Source organism: Sphaerodactylus townsendi, linkage group LG15 (assembly GCF_021028975.2).
Source record: "Sphaerodactylus townsendi isolate TG3544 linkage group LG15, MPM_Stown_v2.3, whole genome shotgun sequence".
NCBI classification, from domain to species: Eukaryota; Metazoa; Chordata; class Lepidosauria; order Squamata; family Sphaerodactylidae; genus Sphaerodactylus; species Sphaerodactylus townsendi.
This window is the reverse complement of record NC_059439.1, coordinates 35,233,302-35,251,850: the sequence shown is the minus strand read 5'-3', so window position 1 is coordinate 35,251,850 and position 18,549 is coordinate 35,233,302. Positions and strand designations below refer to the sequence as shown.

General features: G+C 77.4%; 1 protein-coding gene across 1 annotated transcript; it reads right to left on the bottom strand.

The window, feature by feature from the left end:
- Positions 1 to 2,380: 2,380 nt before the first annotated feature.
- Positions 2,381 to 3,947, bottom strand: LOC125445040 (olfactory receptor 1509-like). Its single transcript, XM_048517860.1, has one exon. The coding sequence runs from the start codon at positions 3,942 to 3,944 to the stop codon at positions 3,009 to 3,011; it is 936 nt and encodes a 311-aa protein (XP_048373817.1). The 5' UTR covers positions 3,945 to 3,947; the 3' UTR covers positions 2,381 to 3,008.
- Positions 3,948 to 18,549: the final 14,602 nt, after the last annotated feature.

Sequence of the window (18,549 nt, the reverse complement as noted above, 5' to 3'; positions counted from 1 at the left end):
TAGTTGGATCCTGGGGAGATTGGGGTTTGGGGAGGGGAGGGGAGAGGAGGGGAGGGGAGAGGAGAGGAGAGGAGAGGAGAGGAGAGGAGAGGAGAGGAGAGGAGAGGAGAGGAGGGGAGAGGAGGGGAGAGGAGAGGAGAGGAGAGGAGAGGAGAGGAGAGGAGGTACCTCATCATGGTACGATGCCATAGCATCCCTCTCCAAAGCAGCCATTTTTTCCAGGGAAACTGAATACACTTGTCTGGACATCAGCCGTAAGAGTGGGACAGCTCCAGAGTTCCCTTGGAGCTTGGCATCCCTGCCCACCCTTCTTCATAGTGGAGCTCCTCAGCGAACCGTCGACATTTCCACTTTACTTGACTCAATTCCCTCCAGCCCCTGTTAAAAGTTCTGTCAAAGAGCCGGTGGGATGGTGAAACCTTGCCAGGAATCTCTCGGTTTTTAATTGAACGGAGAAGAAGAAGAGCACCGGAAACTCTGTTCACTCAGCCGTCTGGAAAGCGTCAAGAAGAAAAATAAATTCGCTTGGTTAGGGAAGGGGAGAGAAATCAACTTGGTTCTTTCCTTTGATTTATTAAATTTCCTACACGACTAAACAAAGGAGCAGCAGTGGCGTAGGAGGTGAAGAGCTCGTGTATCTTTTAAAGCCACGTTGCTGGGTTTGGATTGAATTGGGAAGGGGGGGGTTAGCTCCCACAGCCAATTTCCATCCTTTTCTAATTGTGTGGGGGTGAGGCGCTGTCCATTTCTTCAAGACCACATGATAGGGACGGCGCACATTCACTGATAACCACATGGTACAATGTGTAGCAGCGCTCATCGAAATTTAAATTGCTATTGTTATACATTTAAATCGTTAGCATCCATTCCATTCCGTAGCCTTTATTGGCATCACGTAAGTATTAACAGCACACAGATCACAAAAGATAGGGTTACATCGTTTAAAATTAAGTTATACAACTCCAAAATACAATATTATTAAAAGAGGGGGGGGGGAGAAAACAAACCCATCAAATCCATCCTGGGATCACTTAAAAATATGGGAACCATACTCAAAAGTCCAACAGGTTAACACCACAAGGAAATTCTATTGCTGCTTGCGAGAAACTAGCTACATCTTCACATAAAGTTGGGTCAGAAAGGAATGGGATTTTGTTAGGCCCTTTCCGCACACGCAAAATAATGCATTTTCAAACCACTTTCACAACTGTTTGCAAGTGGATTTTGCTATTCCGCACAGCTTCAAAGAGCACTGAAAGCAGTTTGAAAGTGCATTATTCTGCATGTGCGGAATGAGCCTTAGTCAGCATCCTTAACTTTTCAGTTCCCATTTTCATATTTGGAATTGTTTGCCTCTGTTATTGTTGTTGAGTTGTATATTATATTGTTTTACATTTAAATATGTGTGTCAGCCGTTCGGAATCCAGCCTTTGACTGGAGAGAGCAGTGGAATAATAAATTGAATAAAACAAAAAATAAAGCAAGGTAGGTGGGGACTGAGAGAGTTCAAAGAGAACTGTGACTAGCCCAAAGTCAACCAGCAGGCTTCATGTGAAGAAGTGGGGAAACAAATCCACCAGACTAAACTCCGCTGCTCATGTGGAGGAGTGGGGAATCGAACCCGGTTCTCCAGATTAGAGTCTGTTTCTCTTAACTCTACACTGTGCTGGAAGATGTGCAAGAGATTTCACTTCCCCTCGCTGCCTCTGAAGCCCTTGTGTTGGAATCTGAACATCAGATCCTTTGCTCAGGATTTTTGCTTCCGCATGTGGATTTCCACTATACTTTTACTGTCAATCTTTGTCTTCAAAACGGTGAAAATATATTCCACACATCTTCTGTGATCATATGTTCCACACTGTGATGGAATACCTTTTTATTTATTATTTTAAAGCATGATTGTGCCACCTTTCCACCCGATCAGGGTCCCCAAGGCAGTGAACGTAAAACATGCAAACATTTGAACAATGGAAAACACTGGCTGTGGTGGGTTTTCCGGGCTGTGTGGCCGTAGTCTGGTAGATCTTGTTCCTAATGTTTCACCTGCATCTGTGGCAGGCATCTTCAGAGGTGTATCACAGAGGGAAGTCTGTTACACACTGTGTCTAATCCCTTCTCGCTAGACACAGAGTGTAACAGACTTCTCGCTGTGATATACCTCTGAAGATGCCAGCCACAGATGCAGGTGAAACATTAGGAACAAGATCTACCAGACCACGGCCACACAGCCCAGAAAACCCACCACAACCAGTTGAATCCAGCCGCGAAAGCCTTCAACAATACAATCAAAAACACTGTTTAAAATGATAAAAATGTTTAAAATGTTTAAAATGATAAAAATGCTTTAAAATGATAACATAATTCAATCAAAACAAAAACCACACAAGAACCAGGGGGAAGGGGCAGTAACTGTTATTGGGGGCATACCAAGTATATGAAAAAGCCTTCATCCACTTGTGGAAGATACTGATAAAAGGAGAAAGATGAATCTTCCTGAGGAGAGAGGACCATAGTTTTGGTGGCTTGACCAAAACAACCCATTTTTTGGGTTGCTACCTGTCTAGTCAGACAGCTTTATTAACTTACTTTGTAAAGACTTCTGCTTCTACACGAAGTACAATGTTATAGGATTTTGTTGGTTTTATTTTGTTCTGTTGTCTTTTGAAATGAAAAGTTTGTTGTTGCTATTGCTTCCAATAAACACACCTTCAGAGTTGGCCTAGTGTCTCTGAAAGCCAAATTCTCACCTTGTAGTAGGTACAATCTTTCAGTATTGGAACACACTGCGTTGATGTCCCTCCTGGGTTAGATTCCTTCTCACCATATGCCCGGCCCCTTCCGCACATGCAGAATAATGCACTTCCAATCCACTTTCACAATTATTTGCAGGTGGATTTTGCTCTTCCGCACAGTAAAATCCAGCTTCAAAGTGCATTGAAAGTGGATTGAAAGTGATTTATTCTGCATGTGTGGACGGGGCCTGAGTCCTGTATGAAAAATACTTCTGTTTACACCCCCAAGGAAAAGACCATCCGGTCTCTCAGCTTCTTCATGGAATTCTTCACCTCTGCATTCCTCAGAGTGTAAATCATTGGGTTTAGCACGGGAGTCACCACCGTGTAGAAAACTGCCACCACTTTATCCGCTGATAAGCTGCCGGCAGGGCGGGTGTAGAGAAAGATACACGGCCCTAGAAACAGAGCCATGACAAGCAAGTGTGCTGCACAGGTGGAGAGAGCCTTGCGTCGCCCCTCGGCGGTCCGGCCTCTTAGTGACACCAGGATTATTATATAGGAAACCAGTAAGGCCAAGAAACAGGCCAGCGAAATCAAGCCACTGTTGGACACGATGAGAACCCCTGTCAAGTACGTATCAGTGCAGGCCAACTTGATGACTGGAGGAACGTCACAGAAAAAACTGTCTATAACGTTCGGCCCGCAATACGGGAGCTGAATCGTGAGGACCGTCTGCACCACCGAGTGGACCGTCGCCCCCACCCAGAGGGCGCCCACCAGCCAGGCGCAAACCTTCAGACTCATATGCGACATGTATTGTAGCGGGTGGCAGATCGCTACGTAGCGATCGTAGGCCATGACGGTGAGGAGGAAGATCTCCGCGCAGGCGCAGAGGTGGAGGAAGAAGAGCTGGGCCATGCAGCCGTTGAAGGAGATGGTCTTCTGGAGGGACAGGAAATCCGAGAGCATCTTGGGGGCCGTGACCGAGGAGTGGCAGATGTCGATGAAGGAGAGGTTGCCCAAGAAGAAGTACATGGGGGTGTGGAGGCGGCGGTCGGAAGCCACCGTGACCATGATGAGCAGGTTGCCTGCTAGGATGAGCAGATACATAATGCAGAAGATGACAAACAAAGTCAGCTCGAGCCTGTGGTTCTTCGTCAGACCCAAGAACACAAAATGAGTCACCTGGGTGTGATTCAGCCCATCCATTAAGACAGCGTCAGGCTAAAGTCCATGCAGTAGACCTAAACAGAGACAAAAAAATAATAATAGTCTGTTTACAAGACTATTTATCTTAGTCTTTATCTTACCAAATATATTCCCTGTAGCTGAAATGAATGCATAGCCTTATTCCAGTTATCCATATTTTCATCTCCTGCTTATGTAGCTTTAAAAGGGGCTTGGGCAGATTTGTGGAGGAGAAGTCGATCTATGGCTACCAACCTTGATCCTCCATGATCTGAGATGGCAAATGCCTTAGCAGACCAGGTGCTTGGAAGCAGCAGCAGCAGCAGAAGGCCATTGCTTTCCCATCCTGCATGGGAGCTCCCAAAGGCACCTGGTGGGCCACTGTGAGTAGCAGAGTGCTGGACTAGATGGACTCTGGTCTGATCCAGCAGGCTCTTTCTTATGTTCTTATGTTCTTATGTCAGATTTTTAGACTAACCTATTCAGGGCATAGACCTTCTATACTGTAGAGCACAATGAACATTGGCAGGCTATATACATTAGTCAATAATTAATAAATAATGATAAAAGCAACAATAACAATAATGCATGCTACACTTACGTAGATAACCTACGTTTGATGTACATCCCACCTCATACATACATTCCATTTCCTTGGTGGTTGACCAGAGTTCTAGCCCAAGCACATTTCAAAAGCAGAGGAATATATCCAGTGTTGGGATTCAAATAATTTAACAACCGGTTGCGGTGGTGGGATTCAAATAATTTAACAACCGGTTGTTTACAAGCACCATTTTAACAACCGGTTCTGCCGAAGTGGTGCGAACCGGCTGAATCCCGCCACTGAAGATATCACCCCATAAAATTCTTCTTCTGTACCATCCTTAGACACAAATATCTATTAACATGTCACTACATTAGCAACATCTTGCCATTTCTATAGATGAACCATTCTTTATGACAGTGATGGCGAACCTTTTCGAGACCGAATGCCCAAATTGCAAACCAAAACCCACTTATTCATCGCAAAGTGCCAACACAGCAATTTAACCTGAATACTGAGGTTTCAGTTTAGAAAAAACAGTTGGCTCCAAGGCGTGCATTACTCGGGAGTAAGCTTGGTGGTAGTTGCTGGCTTTGCTTTGAAGCAACTGTGCAACTCTTCCAACGGGTGAATCATGACCCTAGGAGGGTTTACTCAGAAGCAAGCCCCATTGCCAGCAACCGAGCTTATTCCCAGGTAAAGGATCGTGCTTTAGTTCTTTGGATGAAAATCAGTGGGGTTTCACAGCGCTTAACAGGGTTACCTACACTGCTTCCCCAAAACTAGGTCTTAGGTTTAATGCTAATAATCGAGCCCAGTGGCCCAGGCCAGCCTAGATGTGGGGGGGGGGGCAATTCCCCTATGATGAGCTTCTGTTTGCACGTGCCCACAGAGAGGGCTCTGAGTGCCACCTCTGGCACCCGTGCCATAGGTTCGCCATCACTGCTTTATGAGAAGGATTTTGGAGATAACCACTGTGGGGCCCACAATGGAAGCTGTGAACACCTTAAATATAAAGATTGAGAAATCTCTAGCAATTCCCATCCCGCCCTTGGAAAAGTAGTGTAATTACCTGACATCGTCAAGGAAGGGGCAGACGACACAAACACCTTCAGGACGGCTCCTTGGCTCTTCTTGATACTTTCTCCTTGAGACCTTCATTCAGCAAGTGTAATTCTGGGTCTTCGCTTGAACATGCCTTTCTCTCTCATAAATAGCCGTAGGGGTTCTCAGCACAGGTGGTTGGCGTGACATCATGTAAGACACTGAAAGAACGGAGATCTTTGAAGATGTACGCATCTCTCAGTAATTAAGTCACCAGAGGGCTTGGGGATACATATGCGGAGAGCTTTTTTTTTTTTTAAGTTTCCCGTCTGTGCAAAAGTTTTGGACAGATTTTGATAGCAAACAGTGAATAAAATATATTTTGTCTGTAAATGGACCTTTTACATGCAGGAGGGTTCCAGCGGTTATTGCCCCGCATAGCGTCATTTTTAAAATTTAAATTTTGCAACAGATGTTCGTCCTTCTGCTTCAACATTTTTTTAAGCTTTTGCCCTGCATTTTTCCTGAGCGGTTATATAGCAAGGGGTTGGTTACTGTACCCACTTGCAACTCAGTGTAATCTACCATTGGAAACAACTGTAAACACTGTTGGATGGATAGAGACACCCCATTAGGAGCAGCAGTGGCGTAGGAGGTTAAGAGCTCGTGTATCTAATCTGGAGGAACCAGGTTTGATTCCCCGCTCTGCCGCCTGAGCTGTGGAGGCTTATCTGGGGAATTCAGATTAGCCTGTACCCCCACCCCCCCCCCCCCTCACACACCCACCCCCCCCCCCACCCCCCCCCGCCCTCCCCCCCCCCCCCCCCCCTCCCCCCCTGCCCCCCCCCCCCCCCCCCCCCCGGCCCCCCCCCCCCCCCCCCCCCCCCCCCCCCCCCCCTCCCCCCCCCCCCCCCCCCCCCCCCCCGCCCCCCCCCCCCCCCACCCCCCCCCCCCCCCACCCCCCCCCCCCCCCCCCCCCCCCCCCCCCCACCCCCCCCCCCCCCCACCCCCCCCCCCCCCCACCCCCCCCCCCCCCCACCCCCCCCCCCCCCCACCCCCCCCCCCCCCCACCCCCCCCCCCCCCCACCCCCCCCCCCCCCCACCCCCCCCCCCCCCCACCCCCCCCCCCCCCCACCCCCCCCCCCCCCCACCCCCCCCCCCCCCCACCCCCCCCCCCCCCCACCCCCCCCCCCCCCCACCCCCCCCCCCCCCCACCCCCCCCCCCCCCCACCCCCCCCCCCCCCCACCCCCCCCCCCCCCCACCCCCCCCCCCCCCCACCCCCCCCCCCCCCCACCCCCCCCCCCCCCCACCCCCCCCCCCCCCCACCCCCCCCCCCCCCCACCCCCCCCCCCCCCCACCCCCCCCCCCCCCCACCCCCCCCCCCCCCCACCCCCCCCCCCCCCCACCCCCCCCCCCCCCCACCCCCCCCCCCCCCCACCCCCCCCCCCCCCCACCCCCCCCCCCCCCCACCCCCCCCCCCCCCCACCCCCCCCCCCCCCCACCCCCCCCCCCCCCCACCCCCCCCCCCCCCCACCCCCCCCCCCCCCCACCCCCCCCCCCCCCCACCCCCCCCCCCCCCCACCCCCCCCCCCCCCCACCCCCCCCCCCCCCCACCCCCCCCCCCCCCCACCCCCCCCCCCCCCCACCCCCCCCCCCCCCCACCCCCCCCCCCCCCCACCCCCCCCCCCCCCCACCCCCCCCCCCCCCCACCCCCCCCCCCCCCCACCCCCCCCCCCCCCCACCCCCCCCCCCCCCCACCCCCCCCCCCCCCCACCCCCCCCCCCCCCCACCCCCCCCCCCCCCCACCCCCCCCCCCCCCCACCCCCCCCCCCCCCCACCCCCCCCCCCCCCCACCCCCCCCCCCCCCCACCCCCCCCCCCCCCCACCCCCCCCCCCCCCCACCCCCCCCCCCCCCCACCCCCCCCCCCCCCCACCCCCCCCCCCCCCCACCCCCCCCCCCCCCCACCCCCCCCCCCCCCCACCCCCCCCCCCCCCCACCCCCCCCCCCCCCCACCCCCCCCCCCCCCCACCCCCCCCCCCCCCCACCCCCCCCCCCCCCCACCCCCCCCCCCCCCCACCCCCCCCCCCCCCCACCCCCCCCCCCCCCCACCCCCCCCCCCCCCCACCCCCCCCCCCCCCCACCCCCCCCCCCCCCCACCCCCCCCCCCCCCCACCCCCCCCCCCCCCCACCCCCCCCCCCCCCCACCCCCCCCCCCCCCCACCCCCCCCCCCCCCCACCCCCCCCCCCCCCCACCCCCCCCCCCCCCCACCCCCCCCCCCCCCCACCCCCCCCCCCCCCCACCCCCCCCCCCCCCCACCCCCCCCCCCCCCCACCCCCCCCCCCCCCCACCCCCCCCCCCCCCCACCCCCCCCCCCCCCCACCCCCCCCCCCCCCCACCCCCCCCCCCCCCCACCCCCCCCCCCCCCCACCCCCCCCCCCCCCCACCCCCCCCCCCCCCCACCCCCCCCCCCCCCCACCCCCCCCCCCCCCCACCCCCCCCCCCCCCCACCCCCCCCCCCCCCCACCCCCCCCCCCCCCCACCCCCCCCCCCCCCCACCCCCCCCCCCCCCCACCCCCCCCCCCCCCCACCCCCCCCCCCCCCCACCCCCCCCCCCCCCCACCCCCCCCCCCCCCCACCCCCCCCCCCCCCCACCCCCCCCCCCCCCCACCCCCCCCCCCCCCCACCCCCCCCCCCCCCCACCCCCCCCCCCCCCCACCCCCCCCCCCCCCCACCCCCCCCCCCCCCCACCCCCCCCCCCCCCCACCCCCCCCCCCCCCCACCCCCCCCCCCCCCCACCCCCCCCCCCCCCCACCCCCCCCCCCCCCCACCCCCCCCCCCCCCCACCCCCCCCCCCCCCCACCCCCCCCCCCCCCCACCCCCCCCCCCCCCCACCCCCCCCCCCCCCCACCCCCCCCCCCCCCCACCCCCCCCCCCCCCCACCCCCCCCCCCCCCCACCCCCCCCCCCCCCCACCCCCCCCCCCCCCCACCCCCCCCCCCCCCCACCCCCCCCCCCCCCCACCCCCCCCCCCCCCCACCCCCCCCCCCCCCCACCCCCCCCCCCCCCCACCCCCCCCCCCCCCCACCCCCCCCCCCCCCCACCCCCCCCCCCCCCCACCCCCCCCCCCCCCCACCCCCCCCCCCCCCCACCCCCCCCCCCCCCCACCCCCCCCCCCCCCCACCCCCCCCCCCCCCCACCCCCCCCCCCCCCCACCCCCCCCCCCCCCCACCCCCCCCCCCCCCCACCCCCCCCCCCCCCCACCCCCCCCCCCCCCCACCCCCCCCCCCCCCCACCCCCCCCCCCCCCCACCCCCCCCCCCCCCCACCCCCCCCCCCCCCCACCCCCCCCCCCCCCCACCCCCCCCCCCCCCCACCCCCCCCCCCCCCCACCCCCCCCCCCCCCCACCCCCCCCCCCCCCCACCCCCCCCCCCCCCCACCCCCCCCCCCCCCCACCCCCCCCCCCCCCCACCCCCCCCCCCCCCCACCCCCCCCCCCCCCCACCCCCCCCCCCCCCCACCCCCCCCCCCCCCCACCCCCCCCCCCCCCCACCCCCCCCCCCCCCCACCCCCCCCCCCCCCCACCCCCCCCCCCCCCCACCCCCCCCCCCCCCCACCCCCCCCCCCCCCCACCCCCCCCCCCCCCCACCCCCCCCCCCCCCCACCCCCCCCCCCCCCCACCCCCCCCCCCCCCCACCCCCCCCCCCCCCCACCCCCCCCCCCCCCCACCCCCCCCCCCCCCCACCCCCCCCCCCCCCCACCCCCCCCCCCCCCCACCCCCCCCCCCCCCCACCCCCCCCCCCCCCCACCCCCCCCCCCCCCCACCCCCCCCCCCCCCCACCCCCCCCCCCCCCCACCCCCCCCCCCCCCCACCCCCCCCCCCCCCCACCCCCCCCCCCCCCCACCCCCCCCCCCCCCCACCCCCCCCCCCCCCCACCCCCCCCCCCCCCCACCCCCCCCCCCCCCCACCCCCCCCCCCCCCCACCCCCCCCCCCCCCCACCCCCCCCCCCCCCCACCCCCCCCCCCCCCCACCCCCCCCCCCCCCCACCCCCCCCCCCCCCCACCCCCCCCCCCCCCCACCCCCCCCCCCCCCCACCCCCCCCCCCCCCCACCCCCCCCCCCCCCCACCCCCCCCCCCCCCCACCCCCCCCCCCCCCCACCCCCCCCCCCCCCCACCCCCCCCCCCCCCCACCCCCCCCCCCCCCCACCCCCCCCCCCCCCCACCCCCCCCCCCCCCCACCCCCCCCCCCCCCCACCCCCCCCCCCCCCCACCCCCCCCCCCCCCCACCCCCCCCCCCCCCCACCCCCCCCCCCCCCCACCCCCCCCCCCCCCCACCCCCCCCCCCCCCCACCCCCCCCCCCCCCCACCCCCCCCCCCCCCCACCCCCCCCCCCCCCCACCCCCCCCCCCCCCCACCCCCCCCCCCCCCCACCCCCCCCCCCCCCCACCCCCCCCCCCCCCCACCCCCCCCCCCCCCCACCCCCCCCCCCCCCCACCCCCCCCCCCCCCCACCCCCCCCCCCCCCCACCCCCCCCCCCCCCCACCCCCCCCCCCCCCCACCCCCCCCCCCCCCCACCCCCCCCCCCCCCCACCCCCCCCCCCCCCCACCCCCCCCCCCCCCCACCCCCCCCCCCCCCCACCCCCCCCCCCCCCCACCCCCCCCCCCCCCCACCCCCCCCCCCCCCCACCCCCCCCCCCCCCCACCCCCCCCCCCCCCCACCCCCCCCCCCCCCCACCCCCCCCCCCCCCCACCCCCCCCCCCCCCCACCCCCCCCCCCCCCCACCCCCCCCCCCCCCCACCCCCCCCCCCCCCCACCCCCCCCCCCCCCCACCCCCCCCCCCCCCCACCCCCCCCCCCCCCCACCCCCCCCCCCCCCCACCCCCCCCCCCCCCCACCCCCCCCCCCCCCCACCCCCCCCCCCCCCCACCCCCCCCCCCCCCCACCCCCCCCCCCCCCCACCCCCCCCCCCCCCCACCCCCCCCCCCCCCCACCCCCCCCCCCCCCCACCCCCCCCCCCCCCCACCCCCCCCCCCCCCCACCCCCCCCCCCCCCCACCCCCCCCCCCCCCCACCCCCCCCCCCCCCCACCCCCCCCCCCCCCCACCCCCCCCCCCCCCCACCCCCCCCCCCCCCCACCCCCCCCCCCCCCCACCCCCCCCCCCCCCCACCCCCCCCCCCCCCCACCCCCCCCCCCCCCCACCCCCCCCCCCCCCCACCCCCCCCCCCCCCCACCCCCCCCCCCCCCCACCCCCCCCCCCCCCCACCCCCCCCCCCCCCCACCCCCCCCCCCCCCCACCCCCCCCCCCCCCCACCCCCCCCCCCCCCCACCCCCCCCCCCCCCCACCCCCCCCCCCCCCCACCCCCCCCCCCCCCCACCCCCCCCCCCCCCCACCCCCCCCCCCCCCCACCCCCCCCCCCCCCCACCCCCCCCCCCCCCCACCCCCCCCCCCCCCCACCCCCCCCCCCCCCCACCCCCCCCCCCCCCCACCCCCCCCCCCCCCCACCCCCCCCCCCCCCCACCCCCCCCCCCCCCCACCCCCCCCCCCCCCCACCCCCCCCCCCCCCCACCCCCCCCCCCCCCCACCCCCCCCCCCCCCCACCCCCCCCCCCCCCCACCCCCCCCCCCCCCCACCCCCCCCCCCCCCCACCCCCCCCCCCCCCCACCCCCCCCCCCCCCCACCCCCCCCCCCCCCCACCCCCCCCCCCCCCCACCCCCCCCCCCCCCCACCCCCCCCCCCCCCCACCCCCCCCCCCCCCCACCCCCCCCCCCCCCCACCCCCCCCCCCCCCCACCCCCCCCCCCCCCCACCCCCCCCCCCCCCCACCCCCCCCCCCCCCCACCCCCCCCCCCCCCCACCCCCCCCCCCCCCCACCCCCCCCCCCCCCCACCCCCCCCCCCCCCCACCCCCCCCCCCCCCCACCCCCCCCCCCCCCCACCCCCCCCCCCCCCCACCCCCCCCCCCCCCCACCCCCCCCCCCCCCCACCCCCCCCCCCCCCCACCCCCCCCCCCCCCCACCCCCCCCCCCCCCCACCCCCCCCCCCCCCCACCCCCCCCCCCCCCCACCCCCCCCCCCCCCCACCCCCCCCCCCCCCCACCCCCCCCCCCCCCCACCCCCCCCCCCCCCCACCCCCCCCCCCCCCCACCCCCCCCCCCCCCCACCCCCCCCCCCCCCCACCCCCCCCCCCCCCCACCCCCCCCCCCCCCCACCCCCCCCCCCCCCCACCCCCCCCCCCCCCCACCCCCCCCCCCCCCCACCCCCCCCCCCCCCCACCCCCCCCCCCCCCCACCCCCCCCCCCCCCCACCCCCCCCCCCCCCCACCCCCCCCCCCCCCCACCCCCCCCCCCCCCCACCCCCCCCCCCCCCCACCCCCCCCCCCCCCCACCCCCCCCCCCCCCCACCCCCCCCCCCCCCCACCCCCCCCCCCCCCCACCCCCCCCCCCCCCCACCCCCCCCCCCCCCCACCCCCCCCCCCCCCCACCCCCCCCCCCCCCCACCCCCCCCCCCCCCCACCCCCCCCCCCCCCCACCCCCCCCCCCCCCCACCCCCCCCCCCCCCCACCCCCCCCCCCCCCCACCCCCCCCCCCCCCCACCCCCCCCCCCCCCCACCCCCCCCCCCCCCCACCCCCCCCCCCCCCCACCCCCCCCCCCCCCCACCCCCCCCCCCCCCCACCCCCCCCCCCCCCCACCCCCCCCCCCCCCCACCCCCCCCCCCCCCCACCCCCCCCCCCCCCCACCCCCCCCCCCCCCCACCCCCCCCCCCCCCCACCCCCCCCCCCCCCCACCCCCCCCCCCCCCCACCCCCCCCCCCCCCCACCCCCCCCCCCCCCCACCCCCCCCCCCCCCCACCCCCCCCCCCCCCCACCCCCCCCCCCCCCCACCCCCCCCCCCCCCCACCCCCCCCCCCCCCCACCCCCCCCCCCCCCCACCCCCCCCCCCCCCCACCCCCCCCCCCCCCCACCCCCCCCCCCCCCCACCCCCCCCCCCCCCCACCCCCCCCCCCCCCCACCCCCCCCCCCCCCCACCCCCCCCCCCCCCCACCCCCCCCCCCCCCCACCCCCCCCCCCCCCCACCCCCCCCCCCCCCCACCCCCCCCCCCCCCCACCCCCCCCCCCCCCCACCCCCCCCCCCCCCCACCCCCCCCCCCCCCCACCCCCCCCCCCCCCCACCCCCCCCCCCCCCCACCCCCCCCCCCCCCCACCCCCCCCCCCCCCCACCCCCCCCCCCCCCCACCCCCCCCCCCCCCCACCCCCCCCCCCCCCCACCCCCCCCCCCCCCCACCCCCCCCCCCCCCCACCCCCCCCCCCCCCCACCCCCCCCCCCCCCCACCCCCCCCCCCCCCCACCCCCCCCCCCCCCCACCCCCCCCCCCCCCCACCCCCCCCCCCCCCCACCCCCCCCCCCCCCCACCCCCCCCCCCCCCCACCCCCCCCCCCCCCCACCCCCCCCCCCCCCCACCCCCCCCCCCCCCCACCCCCCCCCCCCCCCACCCCCCCCCCCCCCCACCCCCCCCCCCCCCCACCCCCCCCCCCCCCCACCCCCCCCCCCCCCCACCCCCCCCCCCCCCCACCCCCCCCCCCCCCCACCCCCCCCCCCCCCCACCCCCCCCCCCCCCCACCCCCCCCCCCCCCCACCCCCCCCCCCCCCCACCCCCCCCCCCCCCCACCCCCCCCCCCCCCCACCCCCCCCCCCCCCCACCCCCCCCCCCCCCCACCCCCCCCCCCCCCCACCCCCCCCCCCCCCCACCCCCCCCCCCCCCCACCCCCCCCCCCCCCCACCCCCCCCCCCCCCCACCCCCCCCCCCCCCCACCCCCCCCCCCCCCCACCCCCCCCCCCCCCCACCCCCCCCCCCCCCCACCCCCCCCCCCCCCCACCCCCCCCCCCCCCCACCCCCCCCCCCCCCCACCCCCCCCCCCCCCCACCCCCCCCCCCCCCCACCCCCCCCCCCCCCCACCCCCCCCCCCCCCCACCCCCCCCCCCCCCCACCCCCCCCCCCCCCCACCCCCCCCCCCCCCCACCCCCCCCCCCCCCCACCCCCCCCCCCCCCCACCCCCCCCCCCCCCCACCCCCCCCCCCCCCCACCCCCCCCCCCCCCCACCCCCCCCCCCCCCCACCCCCCCCCCCCCCCACCCCCCCCCCCCCCCACCCCCCCCCCCCCCCACCCCCCCCCCCCCCCACCCCCCCCCCCCCCCACCCCCCCCCCCCCCCACCCCCCCCCCCCCCCACCCCCCCCCCCCCCCACCCCCCCCCCCCCCCACCCCCCCCCCCCCCCACCCCCCCCCCCCCCCACCCCCCCCCCCCCCCACCCCCCCCCCCCCCCACCCCCCCCCCCCCCCACCCCCCCCCCCCCCCACCCCCCCCCCCCCCCACCCCCCCCCCCCCCCACCCCCCCCCCCCCCCACCCCCCCCCCCCCCCACCCCCCCCCCCCCCCACCCCCCCCCCCCCCCACCCCCCCCCCCCCCCACCCCCCCCCCCCCCCACCCCCCCCCCCCCCCACCCCCCCCCCCCCCCACCCCCCCCCCCCCCCACCCCCCCCCCCCCCCACCCCCCCCCCCCCCCACCCCCCCCCCCCCCCACCCCCCCCCCCCCCCACCCCCCCCCCCCCCCACCCCCCCCCCCCCCCACCCCCCCCCCCCCCCACCCCCCCCCCCCCCCACCCCCCCCCCCCCCCACCCCCCCCCCCCCCCACCCCCCCCCCCCCCCACCCCCCCCCCCCCCCACCCCCCCCCCCCCCCACCCCCCCCCCCCCCCACCCCCCCCCCCCCCCACCCCCCCCCCCCCCCACCCCCCCCCCCCCCCACCCCCCCCCCCCCCCACCCCCCCCCCCCCCCACCCCCCCCCCCCCCCACCCCCCCCCCCCCCCACCCCCCCCCCCCCCCACCCCCCCCCCCCCCCACCCCCCCCCCCCCCCACCCCCCCCCCCCCCCACCCCCCCCCCCCCCCACCCCCCCCCCCCCCCACCCCCCCCCCCCCCCACCCCCCCCCCCCCCCACCCCCCCCCCCCCCCACCCCCCCCCCCCCCCACCCCCCCCCCCCCCCACCCCCCCCCCCCCCCACCCCCCCCCCCCCCCACCCCCCCCCCCCCCCACCCCCCCCCCCCCCCACCCCCCCCCCCCCCCACCCCCCCCCCCCCCCACCCCCCCCCCCCCCCACCCCCCCCCCCCCCCACCCCCCCCCCCCCCCACCCCCCCCCCCCCCCACCCCCCCCCCCCCCCACCCCCCCCCCCCCCCACCCCCCCCCCCCCCCACCCCCCCCCCCCCCCACCCCCCCCCCCCCCCACCCCCCCCCCCCCCCACCCCCCCCCCCCCCCACCCCCCCCCCCCCCCACCCCCCCCCCCCCCCACCCCCCCCCCCCCCCACCCCCCCCCCCCCCCACCCCCCCCCCCCCCCACCCCCCCCCCCCCCCACCCCCCCCCCCCCCCACCCCCCCCCCCCCCCACCCCCCCCCCCCCCCACCCCCCCCCCCCCCCACCCCCCCCCCCCCCCACCCCCCCCCCCCCCCACCCCCCCCCCCCCCCACCCCCCCCCCCCCCCACCCCCCCCCCCCCCCACCCCCCCCCCCCCCCACCCCCCCCCCCCCCCACCCCCCCCCCCCCCCACCCCCCCCCCCCCCCACCCCCCCCCCCCCCCACCCCCCCCCCCCCCCACCCCCCCCCCCCCCCACCCCCCCCCCCCCCCACCCCCCCCCCCCCCCACCCCCCCCCCCCCCCACCCCCCCCCCCCCCCACCCCCCCCCCCCCCCACCCCCCCCCCCCCCCACCCCCCCCCCCCCCCACCCCCCCCCCCCCCCACCCCCCCCCCCCCCCACCCCCCCCCCCCCCCACCCCCCCCCCCCCCCACCCCCCCCCCCCCCCACCCCCCCCCCCCCCCACCCCCCCCCCCCCCCACCCCCCCCCCCCCCCACCCCCCCCCCCCCCCACCCCCCCCCCCCCCCACCCCCCCCCCCCCCCACCCCCCCCCCCCCCCACCCCCCCCCCCCCCCACCCCCCCCCCCCCCCACCCCCCCCCCCCCCCACCCCCCCCCCCCCCCACCCCCCCCCCCCCCCACCCCCCCCCCCCCCCACCCCCCCCCCCCCCCACCCCCCCCCCCCCCCACCCCCCCCCCCCCCCACCCCCCCCCCCCCCCACCCCCCCCCCCCCCCACCCCCCCCCCCCCCCACCCCCCCCCCCCCCCACCCCCCCCCCCCCCCACCCCCCCCCCCCCCCACCCCCCCCCCCCCCCACCCCCCCCCCCCCCCACCCCCCCCCCCCCCCACCCCCCCCCCCCCCCACCCCCCCCCCCCCCCACCCCCCCCCCCCCCCACCCCCCCCCCCCCCCACCCCCCCCCCCCCCCACCCCCCCCCCCCCCCACCCCCCCCCCCCCCCACCCCCCCCCCCCCCCACCCCCCCCCCCCCCCACCCCCCCCCCCCCCCACCCCCCCCCCCCCCCACCCCCCCCCCCCCCCACCCCCCCCCCCCCCCACCCCCCCCCCCCCCCACCCCCCCCCCCCCCCACCCCCCCCCCCCCCCACCCCCCCCCCCCCCCACCCCCCCCCCCCCCCACCCCCCCCCCCCCCCACCCCCCCCCCCCCCCACCCCCCCCCCCCCCCACCCCCCCCCCCCCCCACCCCCCCCCCCCCCCACCCCCCCCCCCCCCCACCCCCCCCCCCCCCCACCCCCCCCCCCCCCCACCCCCCCCCCCCCCCACCCCCCCCCCCCCCCACCCCCCCCCCCCCCCACCCCCCCCCCCCCCCACCCCCCCCCCCCCCCACCCCCCCCCCCCCCCACCCCCCCCCCCCCCCACCCCCCCCCCCCCCCACCCCCCCCCCCCCCCACCCCCCCCCCCCCCCACCCCCCCCCCCCCCCACCCCCCCCCCCCCCCACCCCCCCCCCCCCCCACCCCCCCCCCCCCCCACCCCCCCCCCCCCCCACCCCCCCCCCCCCCCACCCCCCCCCCCCCCCACCCCCCCCCCCCCCCACCCCCCCCCCCCCCCACCCCCCCCCCCCCCCACCCCCCCCCCCCCCCACCCCCCCCCCCCCCCACCCCCCCCCCCCCCCACCCCCCCCCCCCCCCACCCCCCCCCCCCCCCACCCCCCCCCCCCCCCACCCCCCCCCCCCCCCACCCCCCCCCCCCCCCACCCCCCCCCCCCCCCACCCCCCCCCCCCCCCACCCCCCCCCCCCCCCACCCCCCCCCCCCCCCACCCCCCCCCCCCCCCACCCCCCCCCCCCCCCACCCCCCCCCCCCCCCACCCCCCCCCCCCCCCACCCCCCCCCCCCCCCACCCCCCCCCCCCCCCACCCCCCCCCCCCCCCACCCCCCCCCCCCCCCACCCCCCCCCCCCCCCACCCCCCCCCCCCCCCACCCCCCCCCCCCCCCACCCCCCCCCCCCCCCACCCCCCCCCCCCCCCACCCCCCCCCCCCCCCACCCCCCCCCCCCCCCACCCCCCCCCCCCCCCACCCCCCCCCCCCCCCACCCCCCCCCCCCCCCACCCCCCCCCCCCCCCACCCCCCCCCCCCCCCACCCCCCCCCCCCCCCACCCCCCCCCCCCCCCACCCCCCCCCCCCCCCACCCCCCCCCCCCCCCACCCCCCCCCCCCCCCACCCCCCCCCCCCCCCACCCCCCCCCCCCCCCACCCCCCCCCCCCCCCACCCCCCCCCCCCCCCACCCCCCCCCCCCCCCACCCCCCCCCCCCCCCACCCCCCCCCCCCCCCACCCCCCCCCCCCCCCACCCCCCCCCCCCCCCACCCCCCCCCCCCCCCACCCCCCCCCCCCCCCACCCCCCCCCCCCCCCACCCCCCCCCCCCCCCACCCCCCCCCCCCCCCACCCCCCCCCCCCCCCACCCCCCCCCCCCCCCACCCCCCCCCCCCCCCACCCCCCCCCCCCCCCACCCCCCCCCCCCCCCACCCCCCCCCCCCCCCACCCCCCCCCCCCCCCACCCCCCCCCCCCCCCACCCCCCCCCCCCCCCACCCCCCCCCCCCCCCACCCCCCCCCCCCCCCACCCCCCCCCCCCCCCACCCCCCCCCCCCCCCACCCCCCCCCCCCCCCACCCCCCCCCCCCCCCACCCCCCCCCCCCCCCACCCCCCCCCCCCCCCACCCCCCCCCCCCCCCACCCCCCCCCCCCCCCACCCCCCCCCCCCCCCACCCCCCCCCCCCCCCACCCCCCCCCCCCCCCACCCCCCCCCCCCCCCACCCCCCCCCCCCCCCACCCCCCCCCCCCCCCACCCCCCCCCCCCCCCACCCCCCCCCCCCCCCACCCCCCCCCCCCCCCACCCCCCCCCCCCCCCACCCCCCCCCCCCCCCACCCCCCCCCCCCCCCACCCCCCCCCCCCCCCACCCCCCCCCCCCCCCACCCCCCCCCCCCCCCACCCCCCCCCCCCCCCACCCCCCCCCCCCCCCACCCCCCCCCCCCCCCACCCCCCCCCCCCCCCACCCCCCCCCCCCCCCACCCCCCCCCCCCCCCACCCCCCCCCCCCCCCACCCCCCCCCCCCCCCACCCCCCCCCCCCCCCACCCCCCCCCCCCCCCACCCCCCCCCCCCCCCACCCCCCCCCCCCCCCACCCCCCCCCCCCCCCACCCCCCCCCCCCCCCACCCCCCCCCCCCCCCACCCCCCCCCCCCCCCACCCCCCCCCCCCCCCACCCCCCCCCCCCCCCACCCCCCCCCCCCCCCACCCCCCCCCCCCCCCACCCCCCCCCCCCCCCACCCCCCCCCCCCCCCACCCCCCCCCCCCCCCACCCCCCCCCCCCCCCACCCCCCCCCCCCCCCACCCCCCCCCCCCCCCACCCCCCCCCCCCCCCACCCCCCCCCCCCCCCACCCCCCCCCCCCCCCACCCCCCCCCCCCCCCACCCCCCCCCCCCCCCACCCCCCCCCCCCCCCACCCCCCCCCCCCCCCACCCCCCCCCCCCCCCACCCCCCCCCCCCCCCACCCCCCCCCCCCCCCACCCCCCCCCCCCCCCACCCCCCCCCCCCCCCACCCCCCCCCCCCCCCACCCCCCCCCCCCCCCACCCCCCCCCCCCCCCACCCCCCCCCCCCCCCACCCCCCCCCCCCCCCA